General features: G+C 35.2%; 2 protein-coding genes across 16 annotated transcripts; one reads left to right on the top strand and one right to left on the bottom strand.

Moving 5' to 3' along the window:
* LOC109218898 (NADP-dependent D-sorbitol-6-phosphate dehydrogenase-like) lies at positions 646-3,899 on the top strand. Its single transcript, XM_019383583.1, has 6 exons — positions 646-827; positions 1,471-1,565; positions 1,657-1,774; positions 2,276-2,408; positions 2,949-3,168; positions 3,293-3,899. The coding sequence occupies exons 1-6, from the start codon at positions 695-697 to the stop codon at positions 3,521-3,523; spliced, it is 930 nt and encodes a 309-aa protein (XP_019239128.1). The 5' UTR covers positions 646-694; the 3' UTR covers positions 3,524-3,899.
* On the bottom strand, positions 4,649-20,441 carry LOC109210501 (polyprenol reductase 2-like). Of its 15 annotated transcripts, XM_019375465.1 has the most exons (13): positions 20,204-20,441; positions 14,301-14,496; positions 12,980-13,097; positions 12,730-12,813; positions 12,610-12,645; positions 12,307-12,381; positions 11,344-11,382; positions 9,797-9,954; positions 8,104-8,450; positions 7,272-7,506; positions 5,327-5,425; positions 5,153-5,224; positions 4,649-5,019 (listed from the first exon to the last, which is right to left on the bottom strand). In XM_019375465.1, the coding sequence occupies exons 8-13, from the start codon at positions 9,950-9,952 to the stop codon at positions 4,915-4,917; spliced, it is 1,014 nt and encodes a 337-aa protein (XP_019231010.1). In that variant the 5' UTR covers positions 9,953-9,954; positions 11,344-11,382; positions 12,307-12,381; positions 12,610-12,645; positions 12,730-12,813; positions 12,980-13,097; positions 14,301-14,496; positions 20,204-20,441; the 3' UTR covers positions 4,649-4,914. The 15 variants fall into 15 exon arrangements, with proteins under 15 accessions (XP_019231010.1, XP_019230411.1, XP_019231613.1 ...); XM_019374866.1 differs by lacking the exon at positions 11,344-11,382; XM_019376068.1 differs by lacking the exon at positions 11,344-11,382 and having other exon boundaries at positions 14,301-14,450.

Below are 20,673 nucleotides of genomic sequence, written 5' to 3'. Positions count from 1 at the left end.
ACAAAGGGTTGTTAAAAACTAAATCAGAAGTATATCGAATATATATTGCACTTTTGAGGAATATTGCCATTTGCTTGGTAAAATATCTGGACAAATAGACTGGGGAAAAGGATATTGTATAGTAGCTCTCAAAATAATATATATATATATATATATATATATATATATATATATAGACACACTTTTTCGGCTATCAAATGTAAATAATTTTTGTCCAAACTAAAAGTGAAAAAACCCCATAGACTATGGCAAGGCCTCATTTCCAAAACAACAACAATAATAACCACGCGTCATTGCCAAACATTAACTTCTACTACAAGAAAATAATAAGACACATAATTTTTTATAGCAGATTAAATTACACTTATAGTGAAAAAAATTATTATAGATGTTAGCGAATATAAGCTTCAAATGAAATTTCAAACGTGCTTCTTTTCAAATGTCTTTTGGTAGCCGACCAAGGTCCAGGTGATCGTCCAAGAAAGAGCTTAATTCATTCAATTTACTTTGGCATTCGGACTTGATGTGGGAAAACCATTGGACTAATTGGGCCAACATGCTAAGTTTATAAACATTTGGGAGCCCATATGTTAGGCCCATGAGCCCATCTATATAATAGGAAGCAAAACCTCAATTATTACAGATTCACAAGTTCCAAGCAATCAAGTCCCAAAGATTTGAAAAATCTGCAGAAATGGCGATTACACTCAACAGCGGCTTCAAGATGCCGATAGTCGGACTCGGTGTTTGGCGAATGGAAGGCAAAGATATAAAAGATCTTATCATTAACGCCATCAAAATTGGCTACCGTCACTTTGATTGTGCTGGTAACACACTCTCTTCTCTTTCTCTTTACGCTGTTGATAGATACAAAAAAGCCCCGCCCCTCATTTGGATTACTAGCTGAATGTGATTTCCAGATTTTTACACACGGTTAGTTCTGGATATGTACTTTCTAGTGTTATTTATCCTTTAAAACAATTCTACTTCCCCTCCCTGAATGATTTTGATATAGAAGCTTTCGTTTCCTATTAGAGGGTACGCACCCTTTGAGCAGCTGGTATTGAATTACATATATAGTTAAAAAATTGTAGTTAAAAGATAGTATGTGTTTGGCGTTGCAAATTCAGTATTTCTAAGAGAGCTTCGCGTTGCTTAAGTTGCGGTTCAGTGTAAGGCAAGGCACTAAGGCTTGCGTCTCATTGCCCACGAGTTCTCTGTTGAATCAAGCAGCACTAAACAACAAATATAATCGAAAATAAGTGTATCAGCTGCTAAGGGAAGCATTATGAATGAATTTGTTACTTTATTCTTGAATTACATATATATTTTTGTTTTTTTTTCCCTTCATTGCGCCTTTTTTTACTAAAGCCTCGCACTTTAAGTGCGCTTTGCGCTTACCTAGAGCGCTTTTTAGAGCTTTTCGCCTTTTACAACACTGGTGATTTGACATTTGGTATTTGCTTGCAGCTGACTATCAAAACGAAGCTGAAGTTGGGGAAGCACTTGCAGAAGCTTTTCAAACGGGGCTCGTGAAGAGGAAGGATCTTTTCATTACAACCAAGGTCAGTGTTAGAATGTTAATTTCATTTGTTTACATAGTTTTTGGATTTTGCTGTGAATAGTGAATTGCATATTTACCTGTCCTTTCTGCAGCTTTGGAACTCAGATCATGGTCATGTTCTTGAGGCCTGTAAAGACAGCCTTAAGAAGTTACGCCTGGATTACTTGGATCTCTACCTTGTTCACTTCCCCGTAGCCACAAGACATACAGGTGGCACTGCTAGCCTTTTTTCCTTCAACTTTCTTCACACTTAAGTGTATTTATTCCATGTTTCTGTTTGTTTTGGGGTTGTGATTAAGAGTGAAAGAGGCCAGAACTCATAGCTGATAGGACATTGTACCAATTGCATCTTTATTGTTCATATCCTGACTATTGTTTCAAGTGCACATTTATACTGAAGACTGCTGAACATAACAATGGTATCACAAAAACACCTGTTTCGGACAACTGGCCTGCTGATATCAACTGACACATAATGATCTTTTGGCTGAATACCTATGCATAAACTTTTCCGATGTCCAAATATTGATGCCACTGAAAACCTGAATAACTAGTCACCAAGATCATACTTTCTTTGATATTTGGTACAATCACATCGCATGAAGTAGTTAGTGATCAATGTGCTGTAAAATAGTTGATCGAGTTTGCCTGAAAGCAAGAACTTTGTGTACTTTTGAAATGGCTAAGTTCTGTTGCTTTACATGCATGTAGGAGTTGGTACAACAGCTAGTGCATTGGGTGAGGATGGTGTTCTGGATATCGACACTACCATATCATTGGAGACTACTTGGCATGCAATGGAAAATTTAGTCTCTCTCGGCTTGGTTCGTAGCATAGGGATCAGGTATACTACAGCTTAAAAATCTATGCTCCCCTTTATTCAAGCTTTTATTAGGTAGCACGTTCAATTTCGACATCCTTCATGATGCGATCATGCTACTGAATACTGATAATTAGTAGCTGAAGTCAGGCATTAAAGAGAGGCTCGACTGTTTAACTGGATGTTTATTCCTCGTATTTTGCGTAGTTCCTATTAGTTCTCTAACTTACTTTATAAATGCATTATGATATAACATGTTTCTGTAAATAATATGTATATAGGCAGTGTTCTGATGGTTCCATGTGCAATGTGTATTCAGACGGCAAAACACATACTTTATTGGTCCGTACTCCGTAGTGCTTGAAATGAGCATCATTTCTTTGAATTTTGAATTCAGTATGCACTAGTTGTGAAATCAACTCTTCGACCTACTACTTTACAGGCTTACTTTCAAATATGGTGCATCCTTGCATAGAAGAGTATGCAACTTTATAAATCAAGTTTAACTGATTTTTTTAACGACTAAACTTTATTCTTAATCTTATAACGGAAATTGATCTGCAGCAACTATGACATTTTCCTTACCCGGGATTGCTTAGCATATTCCAAAGTGAAGCCTGCTGTGAATCAAATCGAGACTCATCCTTACTTCCAGCGTGAATCTCTTGTCAAATTCTGTCAAAAGCATGGCATCTGCGTTACAGCCCACACACCTCTGGGTGGTGCTGCCGCTAATACTGAATGGTTTGGTACAGTATCATGCCTGGAGGATCCAGCTCTAAAAGTAAATCCTTGTGCTGTTATATTTTCTATATTTTATGAACTGTTCTTGTGAAAGTTTTGCAAAGATTTGATTCAAATTGCTGGTTTGTTGTAACTTAAGTTATGTTTGCTATTTATTGCATCAGGGTCTAGCTGAGAAATATAAGAAGACTGTGGCCCAGGTTGTTCTGCGCTGGGGCATCCAGCGAAACACAGTTGTGATTCCTAAATCATCAAAACTGGAGAGACTGCAGGAGAATTTCAACGTTCTCGACTTCGAGCTCACCAAAGAAGACATGAACCTCGTCAAAAGTTTGGACCGCAATTATAGGACCAATCAACCTGCAAAGTTCTGGGGCATAGATCTGTATGCCTAAGCAGTTTCGTGCTTGACGTCTCGTTGACGACCATGAAAAGGGACTGAGCTTGTCAGACCTACATCCGATTTGAACTTGGCCAAGTGAGATGATGTTAGGTAAGGTATTAGTTGGATTGTATCTTACAACAACAAACCAGTGTAATCTCACAAGTGGGGTCTAGGGAGGGTAGCGTATCTTATGTTTCTTTATTTCAAACTTGTATCAAGGATGATGGATAGCCCTGGTGGTTGAGTTTCTGGGAGAGCAGATGCCCTCTTTCTCGGGGAAACGCATCTCCCATCTAAAGGCGATTAAAACTATTTGTTGAGTTAAACAGACTCAAAATTCAGCTGCTTACATAAATGCCTGTCTAATGAAATTTACGTTAAGTTTATCATCTGAATGAGATACGTTAGAACAGAAGTCGAATAATAGGGAAATTTGAGATCAAGCGATCGTAATTAACTGTCTGTGTTGCTCGGATACAGGTGCAGGTATCCAACATCTGGAGATTGAATTAGAGCCCGTTTGGCTTAGCTGATTTAGAGTAGCTGATAAGCATAGGTGCTGAAAAGCACTCTTAAGTGCTGAAGCTGATTTAAAAATAAGCAGTTACGTGTTTGGATAAAAATGCTGAAATTAATAATAAGCAGCTAAAAAATTGGGTATACAAAGAGTTTTGTTTTAAAAAAAGTATTTTAGGGATAGAATAGTAAATATTTTGGTCAAACCTAAAGTGCTTATAAGCTGAAATTTGATAAGTTGGGGAAGGCCAACTTATGACTTTTGACTTATTTTTGGCTTATAAGCACTTAACTTATAAGCACTTTTAATTTTACCAAACACATAGATAAGCCAAAAAGTGCTTATAAGTCAGTACTTAACTTATAAGCACTTTTAATTTTACCAAACGCATAGATAAGCCAAAAAGTGCTTATAAGCCAGCTTGACCAGCTTATAAGCTTAGCCAAACACCCTCTTAGTTGTTGCATAATTTTAAGATTAGAGGGGTTTGCTTGTTGAAAGCTAAGTTATATTTAATATTGAATGAGATATGGCTTGCATTTTCTAAGAATCCAACACAAGTACGATGTTTTGAGGATCCGAGTAACGTTGATGACAATGTGATCTTATTCATGTAACTTCTGCTGCAACATCCACAATCTTCAATTATTTATGTTGCATGATAAGGAAGCTATAGTTAAAATCCAAAAGGGCAAACCACAATTGCTCCCATTGACTCACTAAAAAAGTTGGCCAAGATTTTGATCCACAGATCTGCATCCATGGCTAGGACACAGTTTCTACCAGCTAACCCAAGAAACAAATCACATCTAGCTTACAAAACCTATATAGAGTCACAGTTCCGCTCAAAGAAATAATATAGTGAAACTTGGACATAAAGCATATTAATAAGCAAATGGGAAAATAGCAAAACGATTCCGAGGATAGTTGTCAAACTTATGCAGATACCATCTATGTGTTTCTGCTGCTGCTAAGACAAGATTTGCCACCTGCAATTGCAACACGATGACGCATCACGTTGCAGAAAACAAGTAAACATCGCATGAAGAAGTGAACATGGGCAAGGAAGAAATAGGGTGGGAAAGTGGAGGGTGCTTCTCAAGACTATGAACAGAGTTGTACCACAAATCCCCAGAGTAGGCATATCGTAAGGTCTGAACATCCACTAGCAACCACAAAGCCAGCATATATAACCTTCAGTACGAGTAAAAAGCAAAAAGAAACGTGTAATTTAGATCTTGACAAAGGTCGGTAACGTGAAAAATACAAAACATTAGTAAGAGAAAGAGAAGTTACAATCTCAGCCAAATAGTGAGGAGATGAAACATATTGAAACCAATCACCATGAGGGACTACATAATCATCACTGTGTTCTCTGTTCTCCCTGAGTGAACCCTGATTGGCAAAGTAAAGATGTTATACCACAAAGATGAAGCTACACCTACAGAATTGTATGGTCAACATTAATGGAATAACTGACAAAAGCATACAACAAAAACTACACCTCAATAACCGACACAAACATAACGTAAAAGAATCAGCTGTCAAGTTGAAAGAGAAATACCTTTATTTTAACAGGGCAAATCATATGAGAGAATATTAAGAACCAACAGAATATGAGTAAAAAACAACAGATAAAGAAGTTAGCAAAACATCATCAGCACCTGTACTTTTGTTGTAATGAAGTACTTTGCACCACCGTAAGTTTAAGTAAGAGCAGTTTCAACCTCTCACTTCAATTTCTTCAGTTTATTAATGGAACTACATTTACAGTCCAGTGTATCAGATTTTATTTACATACATTAAATAAAGTGTATAAGCTTGGTTATTCACCTTCACAGGCTATTAATTCAACCATAGTACTATAATCCAGTGTTGTTAAAGGCGAAAAACTCTAAAAAGCGCTCTAGGTCCATTGGGGCTTTAAGCGCAAAGCGCAGTATAAGTGTGGGATTTAGTTATAAAAGGCGCAATGCAAGAAAAAAAAAAATATATATATATATATATATATATATATATATATATATATATATAATTCAAGAGAAAACTAACAAACTCATTCATATTATTTTCCTTAACAACTAATATACCTATTTGCCGATTATGTTTGTAGTCTAGTATTGCTCCATTTAAGATAGAAAGCATGGGTAATAAGGGGCAGGTCTTGGTGCCTTTCCTACAAGAAACGTAGCTTAAGGGAGGCGAAGCGCCCTCCCTGAGCTTTTCTGAGCTTCAGGGCTTAAGCGTACCTTAAATGAGCCTTTGACAACACTGCTATAATCCTATGCTACCAATCAACCTTAGCATCTGTTTATCCCTTTTCTTTACAATCTCTCAATGAGAATCAACTACAAGGTCAAATCACATCACAGTAATAATATCTAGAGCAGCTACAGTTATCAGAACTCAGAACACCTTATCTGCTATTCTACCATATGAAACCAAAAAAATCTAAGTGTAACAGTCAATCGTAGTGGTGGTGAGATCCATTTCCCATGCGCACATATTGACATTTAAAACCTACGAAATCTCTAAATGTCGGTACATATTCCGATCTTGCTACATCCTTGACCAGCATTACACTATTGGCGTACCTAGTTTTGTCTATTATCGCACGTAGAACTTATGATGAATAGATAGAGATTTTGGCTTATCATTTTTTGGATAGGTGTATAGCCCCAGGTATATTTAGCCCCAAAAACAATCACGTGGACGCAAAAAAAAAAAGGTCAGTTGACTCTAACCTAAAACTCAGAAGTGCTTTTGCTTCAAATCAATCAGGACATAGCTACTCCCAATATGCCACACACATTACTACATGTTTTAAGTTAAATTCTTGGAACAAAATAATATTTTTCTGCTCTTATAGCTCTATCTTCGAAAAATTCACATAACCGGAAGAAAATTTAATTGTGACGTGGATTGTACTTGGAATTGATGAATGTGGGTGAGTTCAAGTCAATGAGAATGGATGGCTCAGAGAGTGAAAGCAATTTTGTCACAGGAAGTATGATCAGTGCTTTTAAGCGATTTTCTTTAGAAATACAATTTAAACCTATTTTAGGTATTCATGAAAATGCCAAAAGCCTATCTTCTTCTACAAGATAATTAGGAACTAAGAATTTCCCATATAAGAGAGATAATCACAAGGATAAGCACGTAATAAATTAACCAAGTGACCGAAAGACAGTCCTAACTTCAAAGACAATCTAAATTTTCATCACTAGCATATGCCACTTACAAGAATTGCATGACACCGGCGTTGATGAATCCATCCCCAACAGAAAATAGCTGCACCAATCCATGCGTACCATCTTTGTTGCATGAGAGGGTTCAAAAATCTCCACCAATCAACTTCAGTTACTAGCATCCTATCTTTCCCTTTAACAATAAACTCTTGAATCAAACTCAACCCAAACTTGTATACCTCTGTACCATAATTGCAGCAAAGAGAGAGGGGACCTGCTGTATAGAAGCTTGAATCAAGAAAAAATAATTCAGTAAGAGTTCTGTGCATCTGATAACTTGGAGTTTGTGTCATGGAAACGACAAAAAAAATTGGTACTAAAAGAGAATTTACTAATATTGTCACCAAACATGAAATGGGACTAAGATTTCTATGGAGTGTGAATCATTTCAAATAATTTATTATACAAATAACAATGTTGTGTACAAAAATAAGCGTAGTTGGAAATCCTATATAGGGATGAAGAATTTAAGATCCGAAACTCATGGTCAGATTGTTGTTTCAATTTCAGCAAGTGTAAAAAGGTAGTGTCTAAATCATAAGACCATTTTACTATTTCTTAATGTGTACTAGGCCAATGAAGTTCTGATCAAAATTAAAATAGAAAGGACGGCCAATACTGAAGTTCATCTAAAAGAAAAGAGAATAACACACGAAAAAGAGAACAACAAACACACAGAAACAAGGCTCTAACCTTAGACAGTCTACTAGCTGATAATCCACCTTGACTACGCTAAACTATGTTTACTTACCCAGCTAATAAAACGCAACACGAAGTATACATATATTTTACTAGAAAAAGAAACAAAGTAAGATGCCAACTTACAATAAACCTGTCAGATAGCCGAAAATGTGCATCCTTGCTGAAGGACTGTATCTAAACACATATATTGACTCAAAGAGGCGTCGAAGTACTTGAGCTTCCATTAATAAAAGCAGAAAGACTGATAAACCAATCTTGCTTCTATGTTCCTTTGATGAATGAGATCCTTGTAAAGAGAAGATACGCGACCCTCCGGTCAAGTGGCTAACAATACTAGAAAAAAGCAAAGGTTCCGAGAGCTTTGGCATTGTACTATAAGCATAAATCCAGGTTGCAGCTAACAGAAGTGTTGTCCAGGCAAAAGCTAAAATATAGAAGTGAATGAAGAGTTTCTGTGGAACGGAGAGTTTCTGCAATTGAACAAACAGGCCAAAGAAAGTGACAGGTCAATAAAGTTGTCGCAGAATATTTTTTTCAACCGTTGCAGAAAATTTATTTTTATAGAAAAAAACTGTTGTCAGAGAAGAAACCAAGATATTAAGAATAAATATCAAAAATACTAGTGAGCATCCTCATAACACAAAATGACCATTGCAACCACAGAAGTTACTTAATCCATAAAGAGTAGTTCGAGGGGTTGTTCTAGCTAATGCAAGTGTTACAAATACGACATACTTTAGCTTGAAACAAAAGACAACTCACCAAATACTTGAAATAGAACTTATTTCTAACAACAAAATTATATGTTTAAAGCTGAATGATATAAGGAAGGCCAATAAGACTAACCCTTCTATTAGTGCCTCACAAAATACAAATCAGTGAACAAATTAAACAGTGCATTCACTGATAACCTTATTTTGAACCTCTAAAAATTCTGAAAGTGCTACTCAGCTACGCATTGGTCAGGCAACTACCAAAAAGTTGATCAGTGCAATACTCTACTAGTAAACAACTAAATATGAAGCAGTACAACATAATATGGATTCTATCCCTGAATCTTCAAGCCATATTCAAACTAAAATCAGTTTGACTTTAGGTCCCAAAGGACTAATGTATCTCATCTTATCTGCATCAACAAGAACTATTAGCTCCCAATTCAAACTGATCTAGCTGATTCAATGGAGGTGATTAGAGACCTAGCTGCAGGGGGATATGTTTTACCAACCAACCAATTTCACCCCAAAGTCACGTGTTAACATTTATATCCTGTTTAGATCCGCTTCTAATTTTCTTAGCTCCAGCAGCAGCCTTCAAGAGATCAGGCTGTATAAATGTAAAGATTTCCCCCCTAAAAAAGTAACTTATATTAAGCAATTAGACTCCAGGTCAGTTGATCTGGGATCATACAACACAGAGAAACTGTCAAATTTAAGGTCTGAACTCTCAAATTTCTTATTAACAACACTAAGGTTTTCTTGAGGTGAATTATTTGATTTCTTACCAGGAAACTACACGACGACCAATAACATACATTGATCAATTTAAGAAGAAAACTTAATCAATTGAATTACGTCTGATCAAATGTTTTGATAATGTGAAAAGACATTAGCCTATTGTGAAAGGCAAATGCATGATTTGAAGTTTATGGGTTCCTACAGCAAACTCAAGTTAATATAGTGATAAACAGTCAAATATGTATAGATATTTAGTAAATTCACAATGTATGGGCAAAAGCTAATGGGTTCACTGTAGATCCGCCTCTATCCATTATAAGAACACAAATACACAAGACACAAGTTTTTAAATGATTACTTACACTTGAAGAGGATTGCATAATCTTGCCACGCTTAGCAAACCCTAACAAAAATTGTTGAAAAGACCGAAGCTTTGAGGAAGGAATCAAAGAAATGACTATGGGCAAGGTGGCAGCAATCCATGCAGCTCTCAACAAGGTGACCAGCCCTAGCTCCATTCCTACGAAATCCCACATAAAAGAACAAACAATTTTAACTCAAATTCACAAATGGGATCTTCTAATTTGTACTGATTAAGAAGAAAATACTGTTACCAAAACGGAAAGAATATAAAGATGCATACTTTACATAGTTCACGGGGAAAGATTGGGAAGAGAGAGAGACCATAAAAATATATAGTGAGGCTCTTGAGGAATTGGATATGCTATGCGTCTAAATGAAGAGACGAAAAATTCCATGGCTTTGTGTGCTGTGAAATGTACTGAATTGAATAAGATGAGTAAAGGAGCCAATATTTATTAAAACCTTGCAAATAGACAATTAACTTAAGCCAACATTACCGAATAAAACCTACTCATATAGAAGACTAGATGTGGATGCCCGTGCAACGCACGGGTCTGAAGTTTGTTCTAGAATGTATTATTATTCACTTACATGATATGCTAATTTTGCAATATAAAATATTATTTTATACCATTTAGCAATAAGGAACCAAATGAAGATTAGAATATATCAAAATTGAATTTTCTTCCATCTTATTCACAATTGTTGCGGTATTTGTATCAAGTGAAAAAACAGCTGAAAAAACTAACCTACCTCACAAGCCATTAACTATTAGGAAGACAAATATATCTGCCTTTGTCGAATCTATCCATTATAAGGATGCAAATCTATAGCAATGTCTGTAGTAGATAAAATGCTAGCTCCACAAAGCAGCAAAGTCACATTCAAGTTATGGTTCAACCGTGGTTACATCCGCTGAATAAGCAACACAGAAAGTGCAATACTATTTGTCAAATAGTACAAAAAGCAAACTCTTAATAGATTAAGCAAGTGTCATAAGTACCTAAATGTAGATACTTAGATGCCCATAACACATCGATCCCAAAAATATTTAATACATTAGAAACAATGTCTAAGGAAATCATTGCATACTTCTAACGAAATTTCCCAGAGAAAGGTAAAAGAAGACTATATAGCACTTCGCAGTAGAAATTCGGAGCAATAATTCCTTGTGTCCACAGAACAATTGTGGAAAGTTGTTATTTTACACGGTTTTCGGTTTTGACATGAAAGGTTTCTCGTCAATATGCAGTAACTCGAGCTTCAATCTTTCCAGCAAATGCAGCTAGCATTGGGGTAGACCTCATACATTAACTGAACATCTAATGAGCATGAAGTTAGACATAGCACATTGTGTCAATTCTCTTACCTTCAATCCTGTTTAGCAACTTCTTATATACCTTAAAAAGTATATGTATTTGTGCATCTACAAATGATAAATTTCATAAAATCATACACAAATTAAAAAGATACATTTAGAACTCTAATTCAATATCAATTAAAATTTACTATGCGTTAACAGACACCAAACATTAAATGGGAAAACCTGAAATTTGCACAGGAAAGAAGCATTAAATGGGGAAACCTGAAATTTGCACAGGAAACAAGCATTAAATGGGAAAGAATATGTTAGAATGAAAATTCACGATAGAAAAAAATGCTAGGGGTGGATAAGGAAGGGTTTGCACGTTATGTGTGTAACTATTGTAGATTTTGTTTTACGCTTCTGCTTTTCTTACAGAACTTGTTCATTCTTTGTGGGGACTCAGAAGTTGATTAGGAAATTGTGTTTCCTTCTATATACATTCTGGTTCTTCTTTGCTCTCTTCTAGGAAATATTTTCATTCTGTTATATTACACTTCCTTTCTTACTCCATCCCAGTCTCACAAATGAGGCCCTGATTTTCTTCTGATACTTTTTCAGTTTTTTCCATAATCAGAACTTTCCCGCATGTCTCGTACTGTCCGAGTCACATGCATTGCTCTTATGATTATACTATTGTTAGTTGCCTTCCTCTTTTCCACTTTCTCCTTGTGATCTGACTTTTTTATCTGGTTGTTATTCCTACTTATTGCCATTACCTTTTTTCATCTGTTCTCCAGCCGAGGGTCTATTAGAAACAGCCTCTCTATCCTTCCAGGGTAGGGGTAAGGCTGCGTACATGTTACCTTCCCCAAGCCCACTTGTGGGAAATTACTGGGCACCAAAAAAGTTGAGGAGCATACTATGTGTAACTACCATCACCTTAGTAATCAAACTACTATTTTCTTCTTCTTTTTTCTGGGGAAACATATAAGGTGTAATAGTACCAGAAGCACCAAGATGATTCACAAAAGATCATAAAATAGTACATTACCCATATAAAGGATTAGTATAACAGTGTGCATGTGTGAGATGACCTCTTACTCTCTTAGCAAGAGCAACTGTAAGTTGATATGGTAAAATAACTTGGCAACACACTTTTGAAAATAGTTGTCTGTGTAAGAAGCACGTGTAAGAAACACTTGCCTGGATCCACCTCAAAACTTCAACAGATGAATCTCTCTTGCGCCTAAATGCTTCCTGAAATATCCAATAAATTTCCTACAGAAACAAACGATGACATCATCCCTAATTCTAAGGGCATTAGACAATCTCCAATGCCAAGAAAATGGAGAGAAATTCAGACATATTACATGAAAAGACCAAGAAACCCAAGGAACCCACCAAAAGTTCTGCTACAACATAGACCCAGAAGTAAGCACATAGTTAACAGAACATAATGCACAGTATATTTTTCAATAATTCTGTTACTGGAAGAAAGTAATGTACCTTTTACTAATGAAGATTGCTTATATTATAGCACCCCTACAGGAGAAGAATCGAGTATACAATTATTCAGTACTTTCGGACATATAGTCGAACACCTTTGCTGCAAGAAAGTTCCCTAACCTTTCACTACTCTTTTTGTTTCTGATAGCAATTCAGAATCTAGAATATTTTGATAAAATAACCACATGCATGTTCAAAATCCACCTAGAAAGCATGTAGAAAGAGGAAAAAACAGATAAGTATAAATCAAATATTCAAAATCATACATATTGTATCAAAAAGAAAAACAAAGAAAAAAATCCAAAAAGAATTTCATAGGCAAATGAAGATCGATAGTCTTTCAGAATAGAATCAAAGATTACATTCTTACCATGAAAGAAGAGAGGAAAACTAAGCAAAACTCAGAAATATTCTCTTCCAACGTCAGGCTCACTGATTGTCTCGCTTATCAAAAATCCAGGATACACGTGTATTTTGGAGAGTGAACACTACACAAAGAACATGGAATACAGATATCAAGCAAATCCAAAAAGAAAAGGTTACATAAACTCGGAGGAATAATTAAACAACATAAACTAAATAAGATACTCACCGGAACGCTATAGAACTTAACTCAAAATATAAGTTTCAACTGAGAGACACCAGAAGAGTAATCAAACTCAAATATAATTAAAGAAAAGAACAAGAGCTCGATAGGATGACAAATGGATAATGGACCATATCACTCTAAACTACGTGGTGAATCTAATCGAAGAAGACACGTTTACAATTTATCCATAAAGTAGTTTCTATATTACGAAACATCTTATCTATCACAGTTTTATTTGGCACAATAAAGCAAATTCAAGCTCCTATATCAATGTAAGATTTATGCTCCTAAGTTCACCTTATGTTTGAACAGTATTATTTTGTACTTATCAGTGTATCATCCTTGTCATGAGTTAAGTTGATGAAAAATATTGATGAAGTCTTAATAGCGACCTTAACATATGCTAAACACGATTTCATATTCTATGGTTGATCAGCTTTTATTCAATGTTCAAGGCTTCCTTCCTTCATGGTTTCTCTTACTAAAGTGGAGCTTTTGTTAACTAATTTTTTCCCTAGTTATTTACCTTTAATTACCTTTCGTCCATTTGCGTTTCTACATATGGTGCATTTGCCTTTTTTATCATTAATGTTGGTTCTTGATTAGAGGCCTTTCAAGAGATATTAGGATATTTCTTGATATTAAAGACTCAAGTGTGGGCAATTTGTCCGAAGTGTTCTGTCTTCTTTTTCCTTTCCTTGCCCCATCACCCTCCCTCTATTTATCTTGAATAATCTAAGACCAACCAGGAAAGAAGCTAAGACTTTAATCTCGAAATCACTATCGATGTAATGTTACAATTCTAAGGCAGAGCTACTAATATTGAAAACAAGGAGACTTCTACAATCTCTTTATTCTCAACATTACACCTTAATGGGTAGCTAAGAAATCTTTTTTGGTTCAGGCATATCATCAAACATTTTGTCGCAAAAGCATCTTATTATTGAGGAGGGGGAAAAGGGGATTAGATTTCTAGATAACAATTAAAAATAAACCACCTACATATTTTTCAAACATACATGTGCAAATCAGGAAAAATCTCTGGCAACCATGTATAAGTAAACACGAATTTAGCCAAAAGAACAAAGAAAAGTAACTATACCTCAAAATTTTCTTGTGAACTTTTCCGAATCACACAACTCGAACTCACTGACTTATGGAGGCAATTGATAGAGATGCGCAGCGCAAGGACATAAGCAAGAGAATGCAATTTCCAATTCTCAAGAGAAACTATTTGCATCGATGCCCATTACTAAATTTGACCAAAACATACAAGTCTTAACCCAAAAAATAGAAACCTATAGAAAGAATTCAACATATATATATATCAAACGCACAAGAAAAAGACATGAAACTCAGAAAAATGGAGGTTCTCAATACAGAGTGTGAGAGAGAAGAAACAATAAAGGGAGTAGGGCCAATAATTTACGGGAGGTACTAAATGGCAATACGTGTCGTATTACAACGTATACGTGTCTATAAGAAGCTGACTCAGGAAATTCCAAAATTACCCTTCGTCGTACCACAACTCTCACTTATTATATATACTAGTTAGAGATGGCCCGGCTGAGCCCGGGCCTGAGGACCTACCGTAAATCAAATCTTCACATACCGTAAATCAAATCTGAACAAAATCCATACAACCTGATTCAAAATATTGCAGAACTAATAACACAATTGATTAACTTTTAAGTTGCATTAAAAGTCAAATTAAAATGAAACAAAATATATTGTGTGAGTGTCTAAATCAATATGTAGTTATTCTTGTTGATGCAATTCTACGAGCTGTATTAGGTCCCTGATAAATTGCTGTGCTCTTCAGGAGCACAGTTTTTTGCCTTAAGTCTTAGCACATCAGGATTAGTTGCAAACTCCCTCCTTCTCTGTTTTCTTTGAAGTTTAGATTATCTTAACTTGTCTATGAGCAATCATATGTGAAATGCACTTGGCCATATTATTATTCTTGCAGCTGAAGTTGCTAATTTTGTTTCCTTCTTTTTCCTATATTCTTTTTTGGTTTATCTCTATCTAGCCCTTCGGGGTTTTCAACACAGATTACAGATTATTCAAGCTATAGCCAGCTTTAAAATCTCATTAACAATAACAACTTTTTTACAATAGCATGTTCAAAGTAAAATGTTAGTCATCTGAACTGGTATAACATCATATTTGTCTCTTCAATCACTTAAGAAACAAGAAACTCAAAAAATTAGTTCCATATCTCTTAGCCACAATAGGCTGTGTATCCTAAAAAGAGTAGGATTTTTAGCTGTACTGACTAATAAAGGTGATAAATAAGTAGTTTTTCTAAAATAAAGTGAAGCCTTTAATTTATTCTCTAAAAAAGATATGCATTTCTCTCAGAAGCGAATTCCCATTCTTGAGGCTCCATCAAAAATCCAAAATAGCACATACACAGTAGAGTCCAATATTCTATCATGAAGTTTGGTGTAATAAGAGTCTATTATGCAGAGTGAGAGTAAGAGAGTCATGACAGGGATTACGTTGTTAATCAACTCACTATTGAAATAAAATGATAAACATTCTCAAGGATGCTCCTTATAACGCAGACTGTTATCTAAGCACTTTCAAGTTTTCAAGAAATTAAACTCGGCACTTTCTAGATGCATGGTCGTTCCTTTCTAATGATTTAGTTCACAATATGATTAACTTGGTCGACTTACTTTTTGGCAAACTTATATGTTGTTGAAAACTGAAATTTAGAAATCAAAGGATAAAAAACTTTCTATGTGTTGCCTCTGAGCAGAGCATATCGTGACAACCTTTAGGTCTTGACTTTGGGTCCTTGCATCTTGGACTGGACAGCAGAACAACAATGAAACGACTCCCTTTCTTTCTCTCCATCTTTGTGTATTCTATTTACTGTTATTTCTATTACTTTACTCGGTTCATTTGTTACTTGTGCCGTTTTACTTGATCTTGGTAGATTTAAGTATCTAAAACAATAAGACTTTGAGCATTTAGGTGTAAGCTAATTCTTAACATTTTTCAGCACAAATCATGTTTTCTGCTTAGATATAGAAAGGCATGGACAAGCTACTATTACAATCCAATAGCAACCAGAAAGTCATCTTATTCCCATTTTAAAAACTGTCATATACATCTTCTTTCAATACACAAATATTGTACCAAATAAGCAATCGCAATCGCTACAAGCAACTTATTTACTCTTTCATCGTACTTCCTCTTCTTCTCCTCTTCTTTCTCTCCGAGATGCTAATAAAGGAGGAAGATAGAAATCTAATGTTTTCTATGTGAAAAAACAATTTTCAAACCTCAAAAATTACAATGCAGCAAAATTTTCTAGTTCCCACAATTTTTCGGTTGTTATATTCATTCTGTAACAAAATACCCGAATACTGTTGCACTAGTGAATGCAGCTCCCGGAGAGGTAGTTAATCAATTAGACTGACTTCACCAAGGCAAAGCATATTATAAGAATGATATTTTCTTTTGAGTAGTCATAGTTTCACAATTAAGAATCAGCAATGCAAGAAGTTCAGCAATTTTATCTTAAACAAGATATTTGAAATAGAAAGATGATACACACAAGAAGAATAGATGACATACTGCACAAACACTTCAAAAAAACCACAATGACACACCAAAAGATGCATTTAGACCTGAATTGGATTCAACCTTGTTGGGAGCAACAAGGCCACTTTTAGGTGCAGAAGTAAGATACTTCTCAGACACGACTATGTTCATATTGATTGTGAAATAGAAATTCTCCAATAGAGAAACACGGAAGAATAATAAAGGAAAAAGAAGCAAAGATAGACAGCAAAATTCAATGTACAATCAATCACGAGTGCCTGTATAAGTATAAACTTGTGATTCACTCAGACCTATCAAAAAAAAATATAACTTGTGTTCATTCAGGAGAAGCAGTATGAAAACCAATCACTTACATGGGGTAAATAATATTGTGACTTCTTTTATTTCAAAAAAAAACTTATGCAGAGCAAGAATGTGCAACAATAAGCAAAAGAATGCTTCTACATCATCTTATATCTTATTTATTTTAAATAGGAAAACTCTCATACCGTTAATTGTGAGGGCAATTGAAAGGTCTGATTTTTATCTCGAAAATTGACAAAGAAATACAAAGAAAAGTCAAAAGCAAAATTAACACTACCTATCAGTCTCTTTTAGGGTCCAAACTCAGCCAACAAACATGGAAGAAGCACTCTATTTCCCCTTTTCAGCCATCGATAACACCACAACCTTCCAATGATCAAATTTAAACCCAACCGCTAACCAGACATAAATAGACACACTTCAAAGGTAAAATGACAAGAGAAGGGAAAAATGAGAAGAGATACAGCATCAGTAAGATTAACTAGGGATTTCGAAATAGCCTCTGTCTGTGTAAAAATTAACTACGTGTAACTTTATAGAACTTTGACTCAAAATCCATTGGCTTCAACAACGACAGAAAAGGGGAATCATCAAACATGCTTCGAGATAGGTACGCTGCAAATTAACGGGGAAGACGCTGACGGAAGCAATAGGTATCTGTAAAACTAAGAATATCTCTAAACGAAATTCCTTAAATACCCTGAGAGGACGACGAAGAGCTGCTAACTCCCGCTTCTAAATAGTAGGAACTAGTTATGAGCCAGCCCGTGCTGAGCCCGGGCCCGAGCTCAAGGTGGATAAGTAATAGTTGGTAAAAATAGCACGGGCTAGCCAATTTCGGACTGGTCATTCAAAAATAGCCAGCGTTTGCAAAGTCATTGAAAAGTACCCACTATTTTGCTGCAACACGAAAAGTTCCAGCATAATATACTGGAGAGTACCCGTGTAGTATATCTAAATCCTTTTCAAAAACAAGATGCTATTACACATATTGTAAACCTTTTAGAACCACATACTATATTGATGAGGATCATATAAGAGAACAATTTGCGCCTTCTCAAATTCTATGAGCTATTACAATATTATAATTCTGGTGATGATTCATGAAATAGGAATTATTCAATCCATCTTTATTCGTTGTATATTACTTGATCAAGAGTACCAACAAAATAAAAAGAATAATTGATATTATTGTTTCAGTTGCTATAAGCAACACATGCAACCATAATTAAAGATGAACTGATATTGATATGCCAAAGGATAACTGATGCATAACAGTATATCCTTCATATCAATTTCACCACATCTTCCTTGGAACTGTGTAAAAGTTTATCCTTCCTAGCATGAGAGGAATGTAAGTTATCCCCTAACAGGAAATGTCCCTTGGAAGCATCTTTACTTGCATTTTGACTGCTTTGTTTAATTATTTTGTAGCCTTCATATCAAATAGAACTCCGCTGCCTTCAGACATTGGAATGCTTGGGAATGAAATCACTCCAACATTCCCTTCTTTGATAACAAATTGATAGTTCACTAATCAATTCTCACATTTATCCAGGTAATCCCGTGGAAAATGAGGGAATTATAATTATTAGATATACCTTTCTATAATCGAATTCTGAACCAGAAAGCTCTTCGTTGTAGGCTTAAGTAAGAATGTAGATACGCGTAGTTGCTGAAATTATTGATCATTTTGAAGTGCAGCCATTTATGTTATAACCATCGTTCTATCTAAGATATAAAGTGGCAACTCAGGACCATAGTTAATGGACAAAACTAATTGTTTGTGAAACCCTCAGCCAAATCTTACCAACATAATAGCGTGTCAAATCTAACTTCCTTGCAATTAACCAAGAGCATGCATGTTTAAGAAAATTGAAGACTGGTTCGTCGTATTATTATGTTCTTGGAGATGGATAAAGAAGGAAATTGTGCTCTGCTCCCTCTCATATCCGCGTCAACCGTTTAACTACAAAGTTCTGAATTTGAAAAAATAAGAAATGCACGAAATTTCTGAGAATTTTAATTACGACAACCTCCTATTAGCAACATCAGCACAGCCGCTAATACAAAGATAATATCGTTTATCCTCTTTATCAATTGGAGTCGTGAATGCTTAACTTCCTTTGCTTTTACAAGTCAACTGGATATGAGAAAATCCATTTCTTCATCCTGGTTCTAGATTTCATGTGATTGAATAGGTCTAATTTTTATTTATATTTGCTTTTCTTTTTTCGTTATAATTTTGATTTTATTATTTACATCATTTTGAATCTTTTTGCTTACACTGTACCATGATGTTTCTATATTTCCTCCGAAGCATAGTCCATTACTTAGCTAATTCGTGTTGTTAGTTTCTTTAGATGAAAGAAAATATTGCTAGGCTTCATTATGCGTCCCTATTGTGCTCTATTGTCGGTTCTTTTGGCAACAGCTTTCAAAATCATAGCCAGACCTAAGTACGTAATCACTACAATGAAAGTTGCCTTCAGATTGTTCATTCAAGTCAGAAACATAAACCTCTATTCTAGTTGAGGATATGACCTGAGCCCCTGGAAATACTAAAAATAGACTACGAAGCATTATTTGTTCTTCGAAATACTCTAATGACCAGCTAAAACATCTCCTTGACCAATCTTCAAACAAGTAACAACTAAAAATTAATGGATAGAAACATCAAATATGTCACTGATTTTGCCCTTATGACACTTCCTAATCCAAGTGGATATTAAAAATTTACATGCTCTTTGTTAAGTTTTATTGAATGGGACGCTATTAAATAAATTTTGGGCTTCACACTCCACCAATTAAGTGCAAAGCGAGTGGTAACACTCATTCTAATGGCTCATAGCCAGTAATTGAATTTTATGTGACCACACAGTTCCTATGGCGAGAAGAAATCCAAAATAAACGCTTTAACTCGACGAGAAACCTGGTAACTGTAGTTGTTCCCGGTGCTAAAAAATGAAATATCGAACAAGCACAAACTTTTTCTAAAAGAAATCAACAAACCAAAAAGATATCCAAAGAAAGATTAAAATACTCAAATTTGCAGCCCAAGCATTCCTAATCGACCACAGAGCTATTAAGAGAGTTGTAGTGAGAGAGAAAGAATGAACTCACATGTAGATTCCACCAGAGAAAGAGAGCTTCAGGCGGAGGAGATGAGAGAAAAGACAGAAAGCCCTAGGATTATGTTACGTTTTCGTATTATTATCAAAAATGATGACAGGTGTCTGCTTGCGTAAATGTTAATGGTGCTGCCATCGTAAAACTACCAACAAGCAATGCAGCTGTTGATATTCTCCAGCAGAATTCCCAACATAACCCTGAGGACGACGAAAAGCACCCCAACGACTATATGAGCAGTTCGTGTTTAAATATACAGCTATTTAATGTTTTTCTTACTAATTTTTAGTGGTAATATTATCTTTATGCCATTCAGAAGCTTTTTAAGTACGTTTTATTTGACATACATTGTTTATCGTTGTAATTTAATTATTTATTAGTTCCTAAATGATATAATTTTAAATTTTTGATTAAACTATATTTGAATTTGTAATTTTAAAGTAGAGATTATTTGAGTGATTGTA

This window comes from Nicotiana attenuata, chromosome 1 (genome assembly GCF_001879085.1).
Source record: "Nicotiana attenuata strain UT chromosome 1, NIATTr2, whole genome shotgun sequence".
Taxonomy (NCBI): Eukaryota; Viridiplantae; Streptophyta; class Magnoliopsida; order Solanales; family Solanaceae; genus Nicotiana; species Nicotiana attenuata.
This window is presented reverse-complemented; position numbering and strand designations above follow the sequence as displayed.

Excerpts from the sequence above, each read along its gene's own strand:
- LOC109210501 (XM_019374241.1), bottom strand. The coding sequence starts at position 9,970 with ATGTGGGATTTCGTAGGAATGGAGCTAGGGCTGGTCACCTTGTTGAGA. Across the intron at positions 5,426-7,271 it reads GCCGGTGTCATGCAATTCTT|GGTTCACTCAGGGAGAACAG; the intron begins GTAAGTGGCATA and ends TTTGCCAATCAG. Across the intron at positions 5,225-5,326 it reads CTCACTATTTGGCTGAGATT|GTTATATATGCTGGCTTTGT; the intron begins GTAACTTCTCTT and ends CTCGTACTGAAG.
- LOC109218898 (XM_019383583.1), top strand. The coding sequence starts at position 695 with ATGGCGATTACACTCAACAGCGGCTTCAAGATGCCGATAGTCGGACTC. Across the intron at positions 1,775-2,275 it reads CGTAGCCACAAGACATACAG|GAGTTGGTACAACAGCTAGT; the intron begins GTGGCACTGCTA and ends ACATGCATGTAG. Across the intron at positions 2,409-2,948 it reads GTTCGTAGCATAGGGATCAG|CAACTATGACATTTTCCTTA; the intron begins GTATACTACAGC and ends ATTGATCTGCAG.